This window comes from Lytechinus pictus, chromosome 11, assembly GCF_037042905.1.
Source record: "Lytechinus pictus isolate F3 Inbred chromosome 11, Lp3.0, whole genome shotgun sequence".
NCBI classification, from domain to species: Eukaryota; Metazoa; Echinodermata; class Echinoidea; order Temnopleuroida; family Toxopneustidae; genus Lytechinus; species Lytechinus pictus.
This window is the reverse complement of record NC_087255.1, coordinates 23,353,987-23,373,579: the sequence shown is the minus strand read 5'-3', so window position 1 is coordinate 23,373,579 and position 19,593 is coordinate 23,353,987. Positions and strand designations below refer to the sequence as shown.

General features: G+C 35.5%; 1 protein-coding gene across 3 annotated transcripts; it reads left to right on the top strand.

Annotated features, from left to right (window-relative positions):
• Positions 1-17,977, top strand: LOC129271040 (pleckstrin homology domain-containing family J member 1-like). Of its 3 annotated transcripts, none has more exons than XR_010295194.1 (8): positions 1-228; positions 6,054-6,133; positions 6,956-7,034; positions 8,426-8,516; positions 9,056-9,119; positions 10,041-10,146; positions 13,228-16,961; positions 17,512-17,977. XR_010295194.1 is itself a non-coding variant. In XM_064107147.1 (7 exons), the coding sequence occupies exons 1-7, from the start codon at positions 132-134 to the stop codon at positions 13,284-13,286; spliced, it is 576 nt and encodes a 191-aa protein (XP_063963217.1). In that variant the 5' UTR covers positions 5-131; the 3' UTR covers positions 13,287-17,634. The 3 variants fall into 3 exon arrangements, 1 of the variants encoding a protein (XP_063963217.1); XR_010295195.1 differs by having other exon boundaries at positions 30-228; positions 13,228-14,104; positions 15,231-17,634; XM_064107147.1 differs by having other exon boundaries at positions 5-228; positions 13,228-17,634.
• The last annotated feature ends 1,616 nt before the right edge of the window (positions 17,978-19,593 follow it).

Below are 19,593 nucleotides of genomic sequence, written 5' to 3'. Positions count from 1 at the left end.
AAACGAGAGATGGCGCCCTTCAACAAAACAGAGCGACAGGAGCTACCGGTAGGAGAAAATTATTTCTTCCGAGGCAGGCAGGAGAAAAGAGTTAATTTGATGAAAAATCATCGATAATTAGGCCTAACGTCATGAGATACAGCGACCAAGAACTTCTTACTCTTGCTTCTTCACCACCAGACGTCGAAGGGAGGCTCTGGTACAGACAACAACGGCGTCGTCGAGAAAGTAAGTCGGTCCAGAAGAATTATCAACCCTTTGGCTTTGGTCCCACGTATCGGTATTCATGTCGCACTTTGTGTTATATTTTTAACACAAAAAATATAGATACTAAGATAGTTTATACGGTATAGTCACGTATTGTATTACCGGACACTATTATGATTCCGGACGCGCATATTACTGCGTTCAAAAACAATTTCGTACCGTAAGACTTCCGCAATTCAATTTCACATAGCAATACATAAAACAAGATTGCAAAAACAAGGCGAAAAAATCAAACTTTTACATTATTTATCTCTAAAATGACAGAAAATGCTTAAAATATCATATAACATAGTTTTGCATTAACAATTGATATATTTTCTAACGGAAATATGGGCCTGATTTGCAGAATTTCAATCTCGTCCACTCCTTCGATCGAATGATGAGGTGTGGTGTATTGTGGGTGATCGTCGACGGCTAGTTCTCGGTACCCGTGCGCGAGGTTTACCATGAGTAGAGCCGTCGATCGGCAGCGCATCGATAGAACTTGATGAGCGTCACGATACGAACGCGAGCATATATTATTGGAAAGTGCCATGGAACATGCAGCTAACAAGAAAAAATAAAATAAGTTATCAAACACGAATTTATTACCAACATCTGCTCAGTTTCGATATAAAAAGCAAATAAAAACTTAGAATTTACTCATGATATGATATAAGAAGAACAAAATCACACAAACTTGTTCTTACATCATTATAATCAAGGATATCTTTACCCGTCCGGCGCGCGTCCGGAATCATGATGTAATTTGTCGCGCACGAAAATAATTGTTTTTCGTAGAGGGGTATGCGGCAACTGCGATGCAAAGAAAATGGTTGGTAAATATAAAATAATTTTATCATATTCATAATTTTCATAATATTTGGAATAGGGTCATTCCATCTGGATTCACCCAGTGGTTGCACCCGACCGTCTCAGAATTTGTTGTAATTTGGTACACATAAAATTCACCATGGCCCACGTACAAAACAAAAAAAATAAGTCCAATTGGTCCGTCGGTTCTCGCGCTACGGCCCACCCTTTTCTCCTTGTTTTGACAAAAATGGGCGTGACCTTCAACTTTCAATGGCCACTGCGTCGTAACGTGTTGACCAATTTTCATGAAACTGGTACCATTTATTAGGAAATTCAGAGAGGAATCCAAAACATGCATCAAATAATGTAATGGAGCGATTTATAAGGTCATGACCTTTGACCTTTACTTTGACCTTGAGTTTGACCCCCGGGCAAATAATTTTTTAACTTGATTTTCGTGTATGTTAATTATTTGTATGATATCGACAAAATATGTTAAAACCAATGATGATATTTTATTTTTTTGTCACCTTTTAAAACTCTTCCAAAGATACCATGAAATTTCACTCTAGTCCCACATACTAATATTCATGTTAGTAAAAGTGTTTAACAGTTACATGATTTCTTCCAATCTTAAGTTACAGTATGCATGCACATGAAAAGAAATTAAGCTCATCAGTTCACAAATGAAACATTAAACATTTATGCTCATGAATAGGTATCTGTTTAGGCATTTTGATGTTCAGCAATATATATCATATATATATATATATATATATTCGAGATCAAGTGTATGGAGAGGGCCGTAGCAAGGTCAATACCTGTCTTCATCAAGCTTTCGGGCACATGCCCTTCATCAGGATCTAAACCTCCATACACTTGATCTCGAATATAATTATGAAGGAGACCCGTACACGTACATCGCCAAGATTGATCACACTTATATATATATATATATATATATATATATATATATATATTCTTGTTTAATGGTAAAGTGTTATATATCTTGTTAGTAAATAGGCATATACTCAACAATTTGATGATAAAAGTAAACACTTTACCATTAAACAAGAATATATATATATATATATATATAAGTGTGATCAATCTTGGCGATGTACGTGTACGGGTCTCCTTCATAATTATATTCGAGATCAAGTGTATGGAGGTTTAGATCCTGATGAAGGGCATGTGCCCGAAAGCTTGATGAAGACAGGTATTGACCTTGCTACGGCCCTCTCCATACACTTGATCTCGAATATATATATATATATATATATGATATATATTGCTGAACATCAAAATGCCTAAACAGATACCTATTCATGAGCATAAATGTTTAATGTTTCATTTGTGAACTGATGAGCTTAATTTCTTTTCATGTGCATGCATACTGTAACTTAAAGGAGAATGAAACTCTTGGAGCAAGTTAGCTTTTGTGAAAGCAGAAAACTCAAAGAATAAGATCAACAAAAGTTTGAGTAAAATAGGACTAGCAATAGAAGAGTTATGAGTATTTGAATGTCGAGATCACTAATGCTATGGAGATCCTCCCATTGGCAATGCGACCAAGATCTATGATGTCACAGATGAACAACTCTCCCCTTTTGGACACTGAAAATATACCCCAAAACATCTCTTTTTGCTCATTCTAATCATATGACAAACGATTCATCAATGATGTAATGTTGTGAAACCTCTGTACTTGTCCTCTCATAAAGAGAACACCTCACATTGTGATAGACTCTATAAAAGTGAGAATATAAGTGAAATAAGTACTAAAGTAATGAGGGAGTTGTACGTGTGTGACATCACAGATCTTCGTCGCATTGCCAATTGGAGGATCTACATGGCATTAGTGATCTCAATATTCAAATGCTCATAACTTTCTTATTATTCATTCAATCTTCCTCAAACTTTCAACAATATGTTTCTTTGATTTTTCTCTTTGATATGGATTCAGCTGGTTTCAAGGGTTTCATTCTCCTTTAAGATTGGAAGAAATCATATAACTGGTAAACACTTTACTAACATGAATATCAGTATGTGGGACTAGAGTGAAATTTCATGGTATCTTTGGAAGAGTTTTAAAAGGTGAAGAAATAAAATATCATCATTGATTTTAACATATTTTGTCAATATCATACTAATAATTAACATACATGAAAATCAAGTTAAAAAATTATTTGTCCGGGGGTCAAACTCAAGGTCAAAGTAAAGGTCAAAGGTCATGACCTTATACATCGCTCCAATACATTATTTGATGCATGTTTTGGATTCCTCTCTGAATTTCCTAATAAATGGTACCTGTTTCATGAAAATTGATCAACACGTTACGACGCAGTGGCCATTGAAAGTTGAAGGTCACGCCCATTTTTGTCAAAACAAGGAGAAAAGGGCGGGCCGTAGCGCGAGAACCGACGGACCAATTGGACTTATTTTTTTTGTTTTGTGCGTGGGCCATGGTGAATTTTATGTGTACCAATTTACAACGAATTCCGAGAGGGTCGGGTGCAAAATTGCACATTCATTGGGTGAATTGGCATGGAATGACCCAATAGCAAGTGTGATTTTTTCTTGATTGTATTTCCTCTAGTTGTCATTTTTAAAGCACTGAAATAAAGGTGTCCGGCAATAGGATGCACTGCCATACTATAGTGACCGTGTTTCTTATTGATAATATTTCAGCAGAAGGGGGGGGGGGCTTATTAATATTAAGTAGAAGAAGAAGGAGAGAGTGAGAGAATGGAAGGGTGGCAAGTCAATGGCTAGACAGCTGGCAGCTGTCTGTTTCTAAATTCTAGGTGTTTTTTTTCATTTTTCATTTTTTTAATTTCTCCTCGTACACAGACGGCTCGCGATCGTGCAGCCGCCATTAGGGGATTAACAATACAAAAATCCCAGACGGGGCTCTTCGATTTTTTGTCTTTATTTCATAAAAACACATAAAAGAGAACTGGACAAAAATAAAGATTAATATTCCGTTTTGGCCTTAAATTAACTTACCTTAATTTTTAAATGCACCGAAATGGAAAAAAAAAACCTTAAAACTTTAAATTGATGAAAAAACAGTAACTTACTTTGGCTGTCTCCCAACTCCCACTTCCCTGGTTTATCCGAACTTAATACAAATACGTATGGCCATTGAGTCCCTGTACAGATCAAGTTAGAACGTCGGTCTCTGTAATTGGTGAGTGGAGCCAACGGAGTTCAGTGGAACAACCAATAAAACAGACCGAAGCTTTTGGTCTAGTCAAGGGCAAGACAGCAAATGTGACTGTAGTCTTGCTCTTGTAGGCTAGACTGATATTGATAAATCTGCTGTTTCGGAGGAGTTTTTCAACATTATCTGATTTTTTTTGTGTCTTCCTACACAGAAGGATGATTGCCATTGCACTTGTAATGGTAGAGCTCCACCGGTGCCTTAACTACAGCGTCTATGGAGAAAAGGGTGCGCTGGCCATGCTGCCGCACCCTCCTCAATTATCATCTACTCATTAATTTTGCTTTTTGATGGGGGGGGGGGGAATTAAAAGGAAGAAACAATAAAGATAAATTTAAATTAAATACATTCAGCTTACCACCTTTCCGAAAAATATGCTGGAAAATACTGAATTTTGATGACAAACAGATCAGAATCAGCCATTTTCTTCTTTGATTGCTTGATCGCCATCAGCTACAGCTGAGCGTGCGGACACATCAGCGGATTGGCTGGCACGTTCGTACGCTCAATTATTTTGTCAAAGCAAATTGGAATGGTCATATTACATTTTGACAAGGTTATAATTTACCATCCGCCAGCAGGAGCGTGTTTTTGTAGACATTGTTTACTGGAGGCAAAATCCTTAAGCTTGACTCAAGAGAGATGCGTGACTAGGTGGCCTGGAGGAGCAGGAAGCAATCATAACCTGTCACCTTTACAACATGTAGATGCCAGAAGTGACTTAATCACTTAATAGATATATATGTATATAATTATAAATGCATCAATTTTTGTCTCACCTGCATAGCAGAGTGAGACTATAGGCGCCGCTTTTCCGACGGCGACGGCGGCGTCAACACCAAATCTTAACCTGAGGTTAAGTTTTTGAAATGACAGCATAACTTAGAAAGTATATGGACCTAGTTCATGAAACTTGGCCATAAGGTTAATCAAGTATTACTGAACATACTGCCTGAGTTTCATGTCACATGACCAAGGTCAAAGGTCATTTAGGGTCAATGAACTTAGACCATGTTGGGGGAATCAACATCAAAATCTTAACCTAAATTTAAGTTTTTGAAATGTCATCATAACTTAGAAAATATATGGACCTAGTTCATGAAACTTATACATAAGGTTAATCAAGTATCACTGAACATCCTGCATGAGTTTCACATCACATGACCAAGGTCAAAGGTCATTTAGGGTCAATGAACTTTGGCCGAATTGGGGGTATCTGTTGAATTACCATCATAACTTTGAAAGTTTATGGATCTGATTCATGAAACTTGGACATAATAGTAATCAAGTATTACTGAACATCCTGTGCAAGTTTCAGGTCATATGATCAAGGTCAAAGGTCATTTAGGGTCAATGAACTTTGGCCAAATTGGGGTATTTGTTGAATTACAGCCATAAATTTGAAAGTGTGTTGGTCTAGTTCATAAAACTTGGACATAATAGTAATCAAGTATCACTGAACATCCTGTGCGAGTTTCAGGTCACATGATCAAGGTCAAAGGTCATGTAAGGTCAAAGAACTTTGGCCACGTTGGGGGTATTTGTTGAATTGCCATCATATCTCTATAAGTGTATTGGTCTAGTTCATAAAACGTGGAAATAAGAGTAACCAAGTATCACTGAACATCTTGTGCGAGTTATAGTAGTTTTCAAAATCAGCACTGCTGCTATATTGAATCGCGTGATGCAGGTGAGACGGCCAGAGGCATTCCACTTGTTATTTCTTAACTGATGATAATGTCCCTTATATCTTTGTCAAATCCAGGTTACAGGGAAAGATTGTTCCGACTGAAGTCAAACTTCCTCTTCTACTTCAGAATTCATGAAACAAGCAGAACACTTGATGTAAGATTCTTGTACTTTATCACCTGACATAGAATTAACAAAATAGAAAATGTTAACACCATTCTCTCTGCAATTATGGAAGAAATGGTTTTAACAGGTTGAGGAAAAAAAAATTATTTACAAACATTTATATAGATTTGACTTACTTAGGCACACAGAAATAATTTTTTTAGAATAAAAATTCTACTTTAAATTGGTCAAGTTAGGTCATATTTCTTAAAGATGGTGGGAGATAATTCTATAAACAGTGCTAACAGCCTTTTGGAAAGCCCAATATCCTCCATATTATGATTTAGTCTTGTCAGATTATTGAAATAAAATAGTTCTTGTTCCAAAACAATGATTTCACTTAGAATTTTGAAAAGTTTAAAAAGCACATTTCTACAAATTCACAATGCTCAAATCAGAGAGAGCATGCATTGCTACTAGATCATATTCAGCATTCACAAACTGTCCATGAGCATGCCTAAAGATTATCTGGGGCATCTGTGCACGTAATATTCAGAAGGGGTTAAAAACTGATAGCCACAAAGTTTAAAAAAAAGAAAATCATGATTTGATCTTAATGTTCCTACCCAGTTATATCTCTCTTCTGAGACCATTGTTCTAAACTTCCAGCTTCAGACAGAATGAAAGTATACAGTGATCGACAACACCGAAACTGAAATTGATGTATCAAAGTTTTAGATAAACGAAGATAGTCTCATCCCTTTCTAGTGTTGTGAACATTGTATCATTTTGAATGTTGAAATCCCCAATAAAAGCCCCATGAAGTGTTGGCTTGCTGTTATGATTTAATGTCTTCTTCAAACTATATTCCAGCCCCTTGGAGCATTGCTGTTAGAACGATGTACTATTAGAGAGGAGCCTATGGACCATGGCCGCTATGTCTTCTCATTAGGTGAGTGAAGTTTCTGTACCTGTCCATTGCCACTCTATTTTGAGTACAAGTCCAAAATGAACTATTAATAAGTAAAGACAAACCTTTAAAAAATTTTGTGGGGGGGAAAACTGCTCACCCATCTAAACATGACTTAGCACGCCATTTATTATTTATTTTTGCCCCCCAAAATGTCCTTGTAACTTAACCACTTTATAGCCTGTGCTATTTTTAAATTGCATAGCGGGGGGGGGGGGGGGGGGTGGTTGAGACTTGAGAGGAAACAGCCCCCCCCCCAGATCTTGGCCGTTGATCTCGTGATCACGGCGAAAATAGGCACGCACGCCACCAATGATATAATCTCCACAATTCAATTGTAAACTGTACCATTATTATTCAAATTTGTTTTTAATTAATTATGCTAATTAATGCATAAAATTATGATTTGGCTGTTAATCTTAGAATATAGCCCCAAACTGCTATATCTTGGTCTGGACACTTTTTTAAGGATTTTATTCAATTAAAAAAAATGGCAATATCAAAATTAAACAGTTGAATAGTTTATTTTCATATATTTATGAAGGCTCAAATTGTCTTTTGTCTAGATACTATTTTCAATGTTCTTGACAAATTCGCTCATAAAAAGAGTGTGGGGGAGGGGCTGTTTTTGCCCACTGCCCCCCCCCCCTCGGGCTTGATAGGGTTAAAAGTATTAGTTACATGTAGCTTTCAATGCGTGTTCACTCATTTACAGGATCAATTCAATTTTTTTTACATAGTAATTAGCCAATGAGTATAGAAATACTCCTGTCAAATTATCATTTCAATAAAAAGTTGTGTTATTTTGACTAAGGAGTGGGTTGGTTTGTATTTGTTGTGTTTATTATCACAAATAAGAACTACAAAACGAAACAAGCATTCCGCCTCAAGCCCGGATTTATTTTCTAATTTTAATTGTAAAATTGTGAAAAATAATAGAAATCAAAATTCAATATAGAAACCAAAGGAATCGTTATTGTTAAGATCATTGGAAAATTCTAATGTTTGAGAAGAGAATATACCAGGTGACTCTAAAACACTGTCTGTTTTGTGCGTTGGTCATTCAATGTGATGAATGCTAGATAGATTTTACTATTTTCGTCTTTGACCTTCTTTGTTTTCAGTAACAGAATAGAAACCAGCATTTATTTAAGTAGAGATTTAATATATTATTTTCTTTTAAGAAAACAATTTATTTTTTGATAGAAATCATACTACATGTAAAATACCACAACAGTATTAGCAAATTGTTCTGTTGGTACACGTATGTGGTTATTGCCATGATGTCTGAAATGGTGAGATGGCAATGGTTAGCTATTACCGTATCCAATGTTTGAGTGAATATCCTATCTCATTGCATTGCCAATTTGCAGAATACCAGGAGGAGAGAGATCACAAACATTACTTCGCTGTTTCATCATCAGGCGAATACAGAAGGTGGATCGATGCCATCAAAACATCAAGGTACATTTAAACAATGATTCCTAGTTATACACGGTCTATAGAATATTTTCAATGGATTGTAATTCATGCTACAGGTATCAGCATGACAATGTTGATGGCTGTAGGATATTTATATTATATTGAATACCAGAAATATTCCAATAGTTTGGGCCAATATATTGGCCCTAACAAGTGGAATATTTCTGGTATTCCATGAAATAAAGAAGTCAAATATATTATTGTCATCTATCGCAGCCACCCACTATAGATTTAAATAATTTTTCAACTCTCTAAAGAATAAAAAATCTGCCTGGCATTGACAGAGCAACATCTTCCGCACTATGTACAGAACAATGCAAATGGACGGCTACATATGGAAACAAAAAAATCAAGAAAATTTGCTAGGTTTTTCAGGTTTTTGCATGAATTATGCAAATTTGAGTTTCATTATGCTTGCGTATTAGACCAGCTAAGTAGGTATTGTACAACTGTTGATAAATAATGTGTAATTAATGAATTGTTGTAATTATTGATTGGCTTTCATTCATCTCCCCTTCCAGTTATGAGAGGCTGAAATCAACATTCTTGCTCCTTCAAAGAGAAATAGTTAGAGTAAAGGATGTGGTGAGTGAAGAAAAACTTGGTTCTATTCTTTTCTGGGCCCCGTCTTACAAAGAGTTACGATTGATCCAATCAACCTCACGTATATGGAAATCCATCAATGTCATAAATTTTTTTCTTCAGGAAATTTGCTGAACGTCCTTTGAAAACAAAGAGAAACATACTGACTTGTCAAGAAAACAGTGAATGTATGAATATACATCATATCTAGAAAATATTTTGAACAAACATGTATTTAAGATGTTGACCTCGCTGGCTTTCCATAGTTGTGGTTGATTGGATCAATCGTAACTCTTTGTAAGACAGGGACTGAAATTGTATTTTACCAAGAAAATGATCAAATTGATTCTTATTCCATGGCTGTGACTATATAAACCATTGCTTTCAAACCTCTTCACTTGTTTACCAACACTGGACTATGTCAATGATTTCTTGATAAACAAGCAAAAAAAAAAGGTCATTTTGCCTCCGACGAAGATTCTGCTAGGATTGAAAGCTTAGGCCCCTTTTGACTTTCTAATATACTCCATTGGCTCTCTTTTATTAGATAAGCAGTTTTCAGCAGCTTCTTTTTGCCATGTTATGATCTTCTCGGCTTTATAAATCTCCCTTAAAGACAGTTTTGAGAATCTGAAAGTGAGCGCCTTTTTTTTTGGGGGGGGGGGGGCTTGTCAATTTTCATTGGGAAAATCCTGGATCCGCCCCTTATTCAGGTCATTTCTTCATCCCAGAAGCTTTCGTGTTGTGCTTTGTTCTTATGTGATTTCTCTCCTTGTAACCTTACTCTCCAACAGAGAGTCCCTTCTCCCAAGCATTGCTACAATCAACTGACCAATTTTGTGAAAATTATGTAGTTACCCAAATTTACTATTTACTTTGCCTAAATGTTTTTTTGCATTACCTCACCCCCCCCAACCCTAACAGAAAAAGCATAAAGATGCTTCTCCAAAGCCAGTCAGACGTGCCCCACCCCGACCATCCCATCCTCCAGCTGGTAAACCACATGTTAAACTAACCAAGGAAACAACAGGTAACTATTACTCATAAGTAGGCCTCGGACTTTGATCAGGGTGGTATGTCGGTGACATGACATTTGCTCCTGCGACATTTGCTCTGGTCTTGATATCCTAGAGGGCATACAGTTGATTTGGATTTTAATAGAGTTTTTGGTTCAGAATAACGAAAAGATAAAACTTTAGGGTTTATTTAGTTGGGAGGTTAGAAAATGTCTCTGAACGGGTGTGTCGTAATGCTGTTGGTGTTGCTCAGTATCTGACAGTTCATTCATTTAAACCAAAAGATTGAATACACGCATAATAGAAAGAACTTTGACATCCATTGGTAATTGCCATGGTAATGCTGATCATCAGCCAATCAAAATCAAGGATTCCATGCAAGTTACCATTGGATGGCAAAGTTACCATAATGGTGACTCTTATGCAACAGGGCCCTGTTTGGCTATTAAAGGCGAGATACAACTTACAAGAATTCTTGTTCACACATGTTGTGCATATTCTGGACTGAAATAATGCTATGACTTTGGCAGGTATTCCATTAATGAAAGGTCTATTTATCAGGAGACTACCATAGATCACTATAAAAAAGTTATGTCATCCTAAAATTCCACTTATTTTCACAAAGTGTTATGCATACATGTATCTTGGCTTAAATGCAAATGAATGAGCCAGTTATGTCATGTACTTACTTTTTATTTTGTGTTTTATTGTAATGTAATGTCAGATATACAGTATATCAATTTTTATATGCCCGTCTAGATGGGACGTATTATGCTATCACGCTCGGTGTCCGTCCGTTAACTTTTCCTTGTAAACACGATAACTTCAGTTTAACTTCACCTAGGCTCATATAATTTGGTGTGTATGATACTAGCATGAATCCCAGGAGGCCTATCGATTTCGAGGTCAAAAGTTGAAGGTCACAGTGACAAATTTTCTTCTTACCCTTCTGCAGTCCTTGTAAATGGGATAACTTCAGTTTGACTTAACCTAGGCTCATGTAATTTGTAGGGCTGTTATCGATAATGTCTTTATCGCTAGTCCTGTCGATAATCGCTTGTTTTTTGCCACTTAGCGATTTCGATAACCTTTCTGTCGTTGTCGATGATACCGGCTATTATGTAGGGACACAGTGAATTTCCGCGATTTCACAGAATTAACGGAAACGGCCCTTTGAAAGTGGCTTTTCAAATGGAAAATCAAACTTATTTTTCCTCAAACTGCCTAGAATACTCCAAAATCCCAACAAAACACGAATTCAAAATACTAGCCACAAAACACGATCTCACCCCACTTTGCTATTATAGCGAAGTGGGGGTGAGATCGTGACAATTAATCCAAACATCGTGATTGCACTAGACTCCATCGATCGAATAAAAAACATCACAAGCACAATCTCAATTTTAGCAAAGTACCAACTAACGTAGAAGGCAGCTAGCACACAGCCTAGCTGTGTGTTGCTGCCCTTTACATTCCAAGATGTACAGCACAATTTCAAAATGGCGGATAGGCGAAAGACGTTGACTGCTCAAAACGATGTCCCAAAAGCCCCAAAATTATCGATAAAACTTCATCCAAACCTAAAATAATGCTCATAACGTGAAAAGTGAGGATGTATTTATGCTAAATATGTTTGTTAAAAGATGTTCATATACATCCGATGAACGCAGATTTTAAAGCGTTCTTGGTACAGTGGCAGATACAAATTTGACATCGCTATAATGCATGAAAAATGTGTATTGATTATGTTCTTTTGTCAATAGTTATCGATATCGGTAAGATATTTTTAGCATGATATCGGCAGAAAATTTTCTCAACAATAACAGCCCTAGTAATTTGGTGTGTATGGTACTAGCATGGAACCCAGGAAGCCTATTGATTTTGAGGTCAAAAGGTCAAAGATCAAGGTCACAGTAACATGTTTTGATCTTACCCTTCTGCAGTCCTTGTAAACGTGATAACTTCAGCTTAACCTAGGCTCATATAATTTGGTGTGTATGATACTAGCATGAATCCCAGGAAGCCTATTGATTTTGAGGTCAAAAGGTTAAAGATCAAGGTCACAGTAACATGTTTTGATCTTACCCTTCTGCAGTCCTTGTAAACGTGATAACTTCAGCTTAACCTAGGCTCATATAATTTGGTGTGTATGGTACTAGCATGGAACCCAGGAAGCCTATTGATTTTGAGGTCAAAAGGTCAAGGTCACACTGACATGTTTTCATCTCACCCTTCTGAAGTCTTTGTAAATGCAATAACTTCAGTTTAACTTAAATTAGGCTCATTTAATTTGGTGTGTATGATACTAGCATGGAACCCAGGAAGCCTATTGATTTTTAGGTCAAAAGGTCAAAGGTCAAGATCACAGTGACATGTTTTCATCTTACCCTTCTGAAGTCCTTGTTAACGCGATAACTTTAGTTTAACTTAACCTATAGGCTCATATAATTAGGTGTGTATGATACTAGGATAGATCCCAGGAATTTTATTGATTTTGAGGTCAGAGTGTCAAAGGTGAAGTCGCCACCTTCCACTTTTGTTGCTTGACCAATAACTCCCATTTTCTGCGTTACAGGCGGGCATATTATGTGCTCGCCTTAGCGACACTCTTGTTATAGCTTGGTGATTAAGAAGCTCTTCACTGATTCCTGAATATTGATGACATACATGTACCAAGAAAACTCAGTCCAGGGTCCCGTAACACAAAGATTAGCAATTAATAGGATGCTTGATTTTCATGATTGAATGTACATTGTAGTCAATGCAATCAATCGTAGAAAAATGTTCTACAATCATTGCTAAACTTTGTGTTATTGGAGGAAAAAGTGATATATTTGAAATTTTGAATAATAAAATACAAAAAGACAGAGAATATAGTGTTTTGAAATTGTCTTGATAAAGACATTAAATCATTTTAAGTGTTTTTCTTTTCTCAACATATGTATTATTAATTTTTTTTTTGCAACGGATACAAATATTTATGTTTATATATGGTATACAATTTGTTTTTATTTGATGGAAGTGAAATAAATAAATTTGAATTTGAATTGAATTGAAATTTAATCATATATTGTTTGTTTATTTTCTTTCTCTAGAAATACCGCAAATGAAAAAAGAAATGGAAGTAGGAGGTGACTTAGTGGATATTACTTGACACAAGAAGAGGATTGGACCTTACTATGAATGACTTCTATGAATATCATTATGTTAAACAAATATTGCCACAAGTTATAGAATATTTAAAGGCCTACTATACTGTAATGTATTATGAATGATGGAGAAATCATGCAAGTGTGCAAGTTTTTTACCATCAGACTCAGAGTAAGATTCTGATTTTTTTCTTCCTTTTTTTGCATGTTCTTGTCATGACTGAAAGAGGTTGGGCAGTGAAACCTGTATATCAAGACCACATAAAGGTTTACAAGAAAAGTGGTCTTTATGAGCAGATGATCTTTATCGACATACTTATTAGGCTGCCCTAGAATATTATTCCAGATTGAAACATGCAGAGTTTGTTGACTCCAGTCGTGCGACTTGGACTTGAGTCGAGACTCAAGTCGTTAATTTGCTGACTTGTGGCTTGACTTGCTAACTGCCCAAATGACTTGGGACAAATGTTATTGTGGAATTCTTTTCAAGGGGAACCAAACTGGTGGTTTTTGTATACAGGTGTTTGATAAAAACAGGTTTCAACTCTATGCTGACACCACACACCTTTTTATGCATGAGATTTATTATTTTAAGTTGCCTAAGCCAATCCAGCTTATTTTGTATTATCTCTTCGACAAGTTTAGATTCGTGCAAAAACATTTGTAATGTGATGATTTTTCAGACTACCTTTACACTTTTGTCACAAGGTAGAATGTGGGAAAGCTGCTATGCACACACTACACAATCCAATACGGTGCAGTTTGGGAAGAAATCGCATCCTTTAATTATTAAATTTGAAAGAAGTTAATGATTTTATATGATGTTCGGAATAATGCCTGGGGGCCGTTTCATAAAGCTGTTTGTAATTTAAGAGCGACTTTAAGAATGACTGGTGAACCCTTCTTACGCGCTAAACCATCGCCAATTCAATATACCATTTACCACAAGAAAGGATTACCAGTCGTTCTTAACTTACGAACAGCTTTATGAAACACCCACCAAGAATACTGAAATTCAAATTCTGCTCTGCTGCAAGCCTTGTGTCCAGAGTAAACTCCAAAGTCAGCTTCAAGTCACTGCCAAGGATGACTTCATTACAATTTGGAATAGAATTTGTTTCTATTCCTATAGGGAGGCTCGTAATGGACTGGAAGTTCAATTTGAATATTCCAATTCTGAACTTTAATCTTTTAAGATTTTATAAGTTGGCATGTTCACGTCAAGTGGGACATGTATTACAGTGTCCTTGAAAATTGCATTGCAACAGATCATGTAGTGTGCGATGGGTTTAAGATGCATTGTGCCTCTCAAATATTGATGTGAAGGTGCTATTTGTGTTTCAAAACAGTTGTCCCAAATTACCCATTGTTTTGTATGTGATGAATTGAGGATTAGCAGTAAAAAGATGGATGCGGGATTCCTACGTAAGAAACACAGCTCTGATGTTTTGTAAGGTGCCTTACTGTATGTGTTTGTTCTAACAGATATTCATGCCAATGGTTGATAAGACAAAAGGCGTCACCTCCAACTCAAAAGCAGTAATTTTGTGGAAAAGTGACGCCAATTTTCTACCGTGCGATATATGCATTGCTTTAATACAGTACCATTGCAAGACACTTAGATTTTGAGTAATAAATAGACCTGCTTGGTAGAAAAATGTCAGGGTTGGGAATTTCCAGGTAAAATAAGGTATTTTGGCCCAGGTGGGAAATACTGGGAAAAACTCGTAAATATGTGAAATTGACAACATTGAACTCTTTAAATCATCTCTCTAAACTCACTTATTTCAGCAGGTGTGTGTTTCATAAAGCTGTTCGTAAGTTAAGAGCGACTTTAAGGACGACTGGTGATCCTTTCTTGTGGTAAATGATGTATTGAATTGGCAATGGTTTAGCGCGTAAGAAGGGTTCACCAGTCATTCTTAAAGTCGCTCTTAACTTGCGAACAGCTTTATGAAACGGCCCCCAGATGTGTAATAATTAGCTCAATTGGATGAGCCTAACAGAAATATGGCGCAATATAAATGCTGTGGATCATCATCATCATGCTGGGAAGTACTTTAAGGTGTACAGAGAGGTACAGGGAAATGCTAGAATATGCTTGAAAAACACCTTGGCAATACCTGAAAATATTCAAGAAGTAGTGCTTTACTGCATTTCCAAATATTTTTCATTCTCCTAAAAAGTTGTCAAGGTGATACATTACCACCAGTATTTCTCATACTGGCCCACCCTGAAAGATATTGAACATCACTGTTTTGTATAGCGAAGGCCTGGGGAGTGTTTCATAAAGCAAATACTAGTAATCAATTATTTACTCTGACTAATTTGTTCTGAGCCAATCAGATGCAAGGATTTCAGTAGCTTATAACATATGTCAGTGAAATCACTACTTTACTTTATAGTTTCATGTAGTGCTCCCATTGCCAACCTTTGAAGTGTATGATTTGAAAGAATGGGTCAGCTGGTAACTAGTGTTTTTGAGTACAGGATTAAATTAAAAATTATCCCGACTTTCAACGTTGATGGTTCATTACCAGGATATGTGACCTCCCTCATAGAATGCCATCTATGTTCTGTCTTGCACTAATATGTACTGACGTCCCCATCACACACCTAAGATGATTTGGAGGCTGTGCCTTTTCTTCTGTTGCTCCACGCCTTTGGAACTCCCTCCCTTCTTCGCGCTGTGAAATCGACAGCACTGAACTCTTCAAATTATGCATCAAAACCAACTTATTTCAGGAGATGTGTAGTAATTAGCTTAATTGGATTAGCCTGCACCCGTGAATGTTTTTAACAGAAATATGGCGCAATATAAATGCTGTGGATGAAGATCATCATTTCATTTTGGTGATAGATTATGTAGTGCTTCCATACTCTTTATTACAATGTACAATATAAACCTAATATTATTGCTAAAAAGAAATTGGTGATTTAAAGGGGTACTCCTGGCTGAAAATGTGATACAAATAATTAAACTTGGAAAATCCTGAAAATTTCCATCAAATTCAGTTTAAAATATTGAAATTATCAAATGTTATTTTGTTTCGCATTACTTTGATTACACGATTGAAAGCATGCAGTTGTGATGAAAATATGCTATTAGTTTATAGCTGATGATGTCACAATCCCACTGTCTTTTGTTTCCTTTTATTACGTGATAATTTTGATTATTAAGTATTTTCATACATAGCAAATATCGTCCTTGTTACAAAACAACTTACAGCAAAGATGGTCTTTACTGTATGAAAAAAATACGATAAAAAAGGGATCACAGCATCACTGCCTCACTGCATGAATTATTTCAACAAAACAATGTAAAACTTTAATATTTCATTGAAACTTTAAAAAAAATATTATTTTTCATTTGATTTGATGAAATTTCCAATGTTTTGCATGTTAAGATTTTCCCCATGTATAAAAATCAAGTCATATTCAGCCTACACATAGATTACCACTTTGAGTTCATATTTCTTCCTTCATCATGAGATAGGAATAAATGTGCAAGATGAAAATACATGTACATGCAGTGGAAATTTATAATGCACTGTATGAGTTTCATATTTAGAAACTTTATTGTCATATATAATATGCGAGTAAAAAAAAACACCTCACAAATCCCCAATTTTAAGAAAAAATTGTCATAAACACATAATTATTACATATGGCCTGAAAGAGTATGTTCTCCCAAATAATTTGATAACATATTTTTGTGGTATGTACTAACGCTTCGATGACCAGTGATGTAAATTTTGACTTGCGCCAAATTATCAGGCATGGCTGCAATGGATGAATCCAAATGCCAATGATGTCTTAATCCTTCATGAGTTAGTAAAATATTTGCTAATCCCTTTTCAATGTTTTTTAAACAATTATAATTTCTTTCTTTTGTAATTGTGTGTATTGGTTTTTAATGTGAAATAAATGAAATGAAAAATGAAATAATGTAAATTACTGAAAATGTATTTTGAAATAGATTTTAATGCAACCCTTGTAGGATTATGACATCATTGACATCTGGATTCATTCATTGTAGTCATGCCTTAATTTGGCTTAAATCAAAATTTACATTTTGAATGAATACCTCCTGGTCATCCAAGCATTGACACAAACCACATAAATATGGTATCAAATTATTTTTGAGAACATACCCTTTCAAGCCCTATATAATAATTATGTGTTCATGACATACTTTTTCTTAAAATCAGGGATTTGTGAGGTGTCCAGTTTTTTTTTTACTCACATGGTATAGGTACATTTATTACACTTGCAATACTGAAATTCCATCATGTGCCTTTAGAGCTATGATTATTTTTCTTTATGATATAACAAATATATTTTAACCAATGTAGAAAATTACTTTTAAATGTTTGTTTCTGGCATTAGTGAGGATGTGTTAGAGAGAATGAAGTTTAGAAGAGGAAAAAACGAAAGAGAGAGGAGGTTGAATGTGATATTGAAAGGAAAGGTTACTTGTATAGGTAAACTTGATTTAACATTCCACAATTCAAATAATCGCCCAAGTTGAAGCAATTTTTTTTAGGTCAGATAATGCAAACATGTGTTTCATAGCCATTCTCAGTCAAATCTATCCCTATTCAAACAGATTTTTTGATAAGAGGCAAAGTGACCTATACAGTATGTGTAAATAATTAAAAACCATGGAAATATAATGGTCAAATGGTAAATACTGCAAGAACACCACTCAATTATTCGTTCAGAATTCATTAAAGGGATGGTCCGGGCTGAAAATATTCATATCTAAATTAATAGAGTAAAATTCAGAGCAATATGCTGAAAATTTCATAAAAATCAGATGATACCAAAGTTTTTGAATTTTAAAGTTTACCAATATTTTGTGAAAACGGTTGTATGCACATCGTCGTGAATATTCATAAGGTTGGCCGATGATGTCATATCCCAACTTTCCTTTTTCTTATGTTCTTATGTTATTACATGAAATCATTGTTTAAAATGTTCATACATGTGTAAATCATGTCTCTATTATGATGAAATAAGTTGCATTAAGAAATAACTAATGCTTTTAATCAGTTGTCAATCCAATTGTTTTAGTTCTTGGTAGAAATTTTTTGAATAAACCTAATTTCATATAATAAAAAACAAAAGAACAAGTGGGGATATGACATCATCAGCCCACCTAATGAATATTCATAACTAGAACTGTTTCATCGGAATAATGCAAATCTTTAAAATAATAACTTCGTTATTTGAAATCCAATTTTGATCAAATTTTCAGCATTTTGCTCTGTGGATTTTACTCTATTTATTGAGATATAAATATCTCCAGCCTGGACCATCCCTTTAATATTAATGAGACTGCCAGTAATGATTTTCTAATATTAAGTTTTGTATTGTTAACCAGTCTTTTCAAATTTAAGTCTTGAAAAATGGGAACTTATAGCCCGTTTTAGGCTTTGGTAAAGGTCTGATAGTGTAAATTATACAGGAGTTTCATGTAACATTCCAGATGTTTTACAAATGTGTAGCTACAATTCATTTTTAGTCGATTTTTGGGGGTGAAAATTTGACATTTACCTTAAGAAGGGGAAGTTCACCCTGATAAGATGGGTTTAATAAAACCAGATGTATCAGAAAAAAATATTGGCAAAAAGTTTTGATTAAAATCCATCAAAGAATTAGAGAGATATGACTGTTTAAGTTTTTAATTTCTGATGCCATATGCGTACAGCTTCCACATGTAAAAACCAAAATATGATGAATGAATGCAAATCTATGTTTCTAATAGTAGGGGTATGATGAAATGATGTGCGAGATGGTATTACCCACCGCACAAATTCACTTTTTAGAATATGGCATTTTGAGGGATTGAAAAGGAGAAGCTGCTCGTCTGTGACGTCACAAAATCAACGCTTAGATTCATAATTCTAGTTTTCTTCTCGACAGATTTTCATTAGACTTTCTCCAATATTTTTTTCTAATTTTTGTCAGGGTGAACTTCCCTTTTAATAAAGATTGTCATCATTGAAAATTGTTTTAGTCGTTAGTTTTGATTTGCTGAGAAACCCCCATTACCAAAACTGCCAGTGAATAACTTTACTATGGTAAAAAAACAAAGATATAGAAAGGCAAAGGATTAGAGACAGAGATGGGGGGGGGGGGGGGGGGAGAGAAAGAGAGAGGGGAATGGGGGGGGGGGGGGAGACAAAGATAGAGTGAGAGGGAAAGAGAAAGTCAGAGAGAGCGACCTAGATAGGAAAGGGTCATTTATGTTTGCAATTCCATCCTTGTCCACTCTATTCACCATGTGATACTTGTCTCGGTGTCCCG

Coding starts and splice junctions, on each gene's coding strand:
- LOC129271040 (XM_064107147.1), top strand. CDS start 132: ATGAGATACAGCGACCAAGAACTTCTTACTCTTGCTTCTTCACCACCA. Junction 229..6,053: donor ACAACGGCGTCGTCGAGAAA/GTAAGTCGGTCC, acceptor TGTCAAATCCAG/GTTACAGGGAAAGATTGTTC. Junction 8,517..9,055: donor GATGCCATCAAAACATCAAG/GTACATTTAAAC, acceptor CTCCCCTTCCAG/TTATGAGAGGCTGAAATCAA.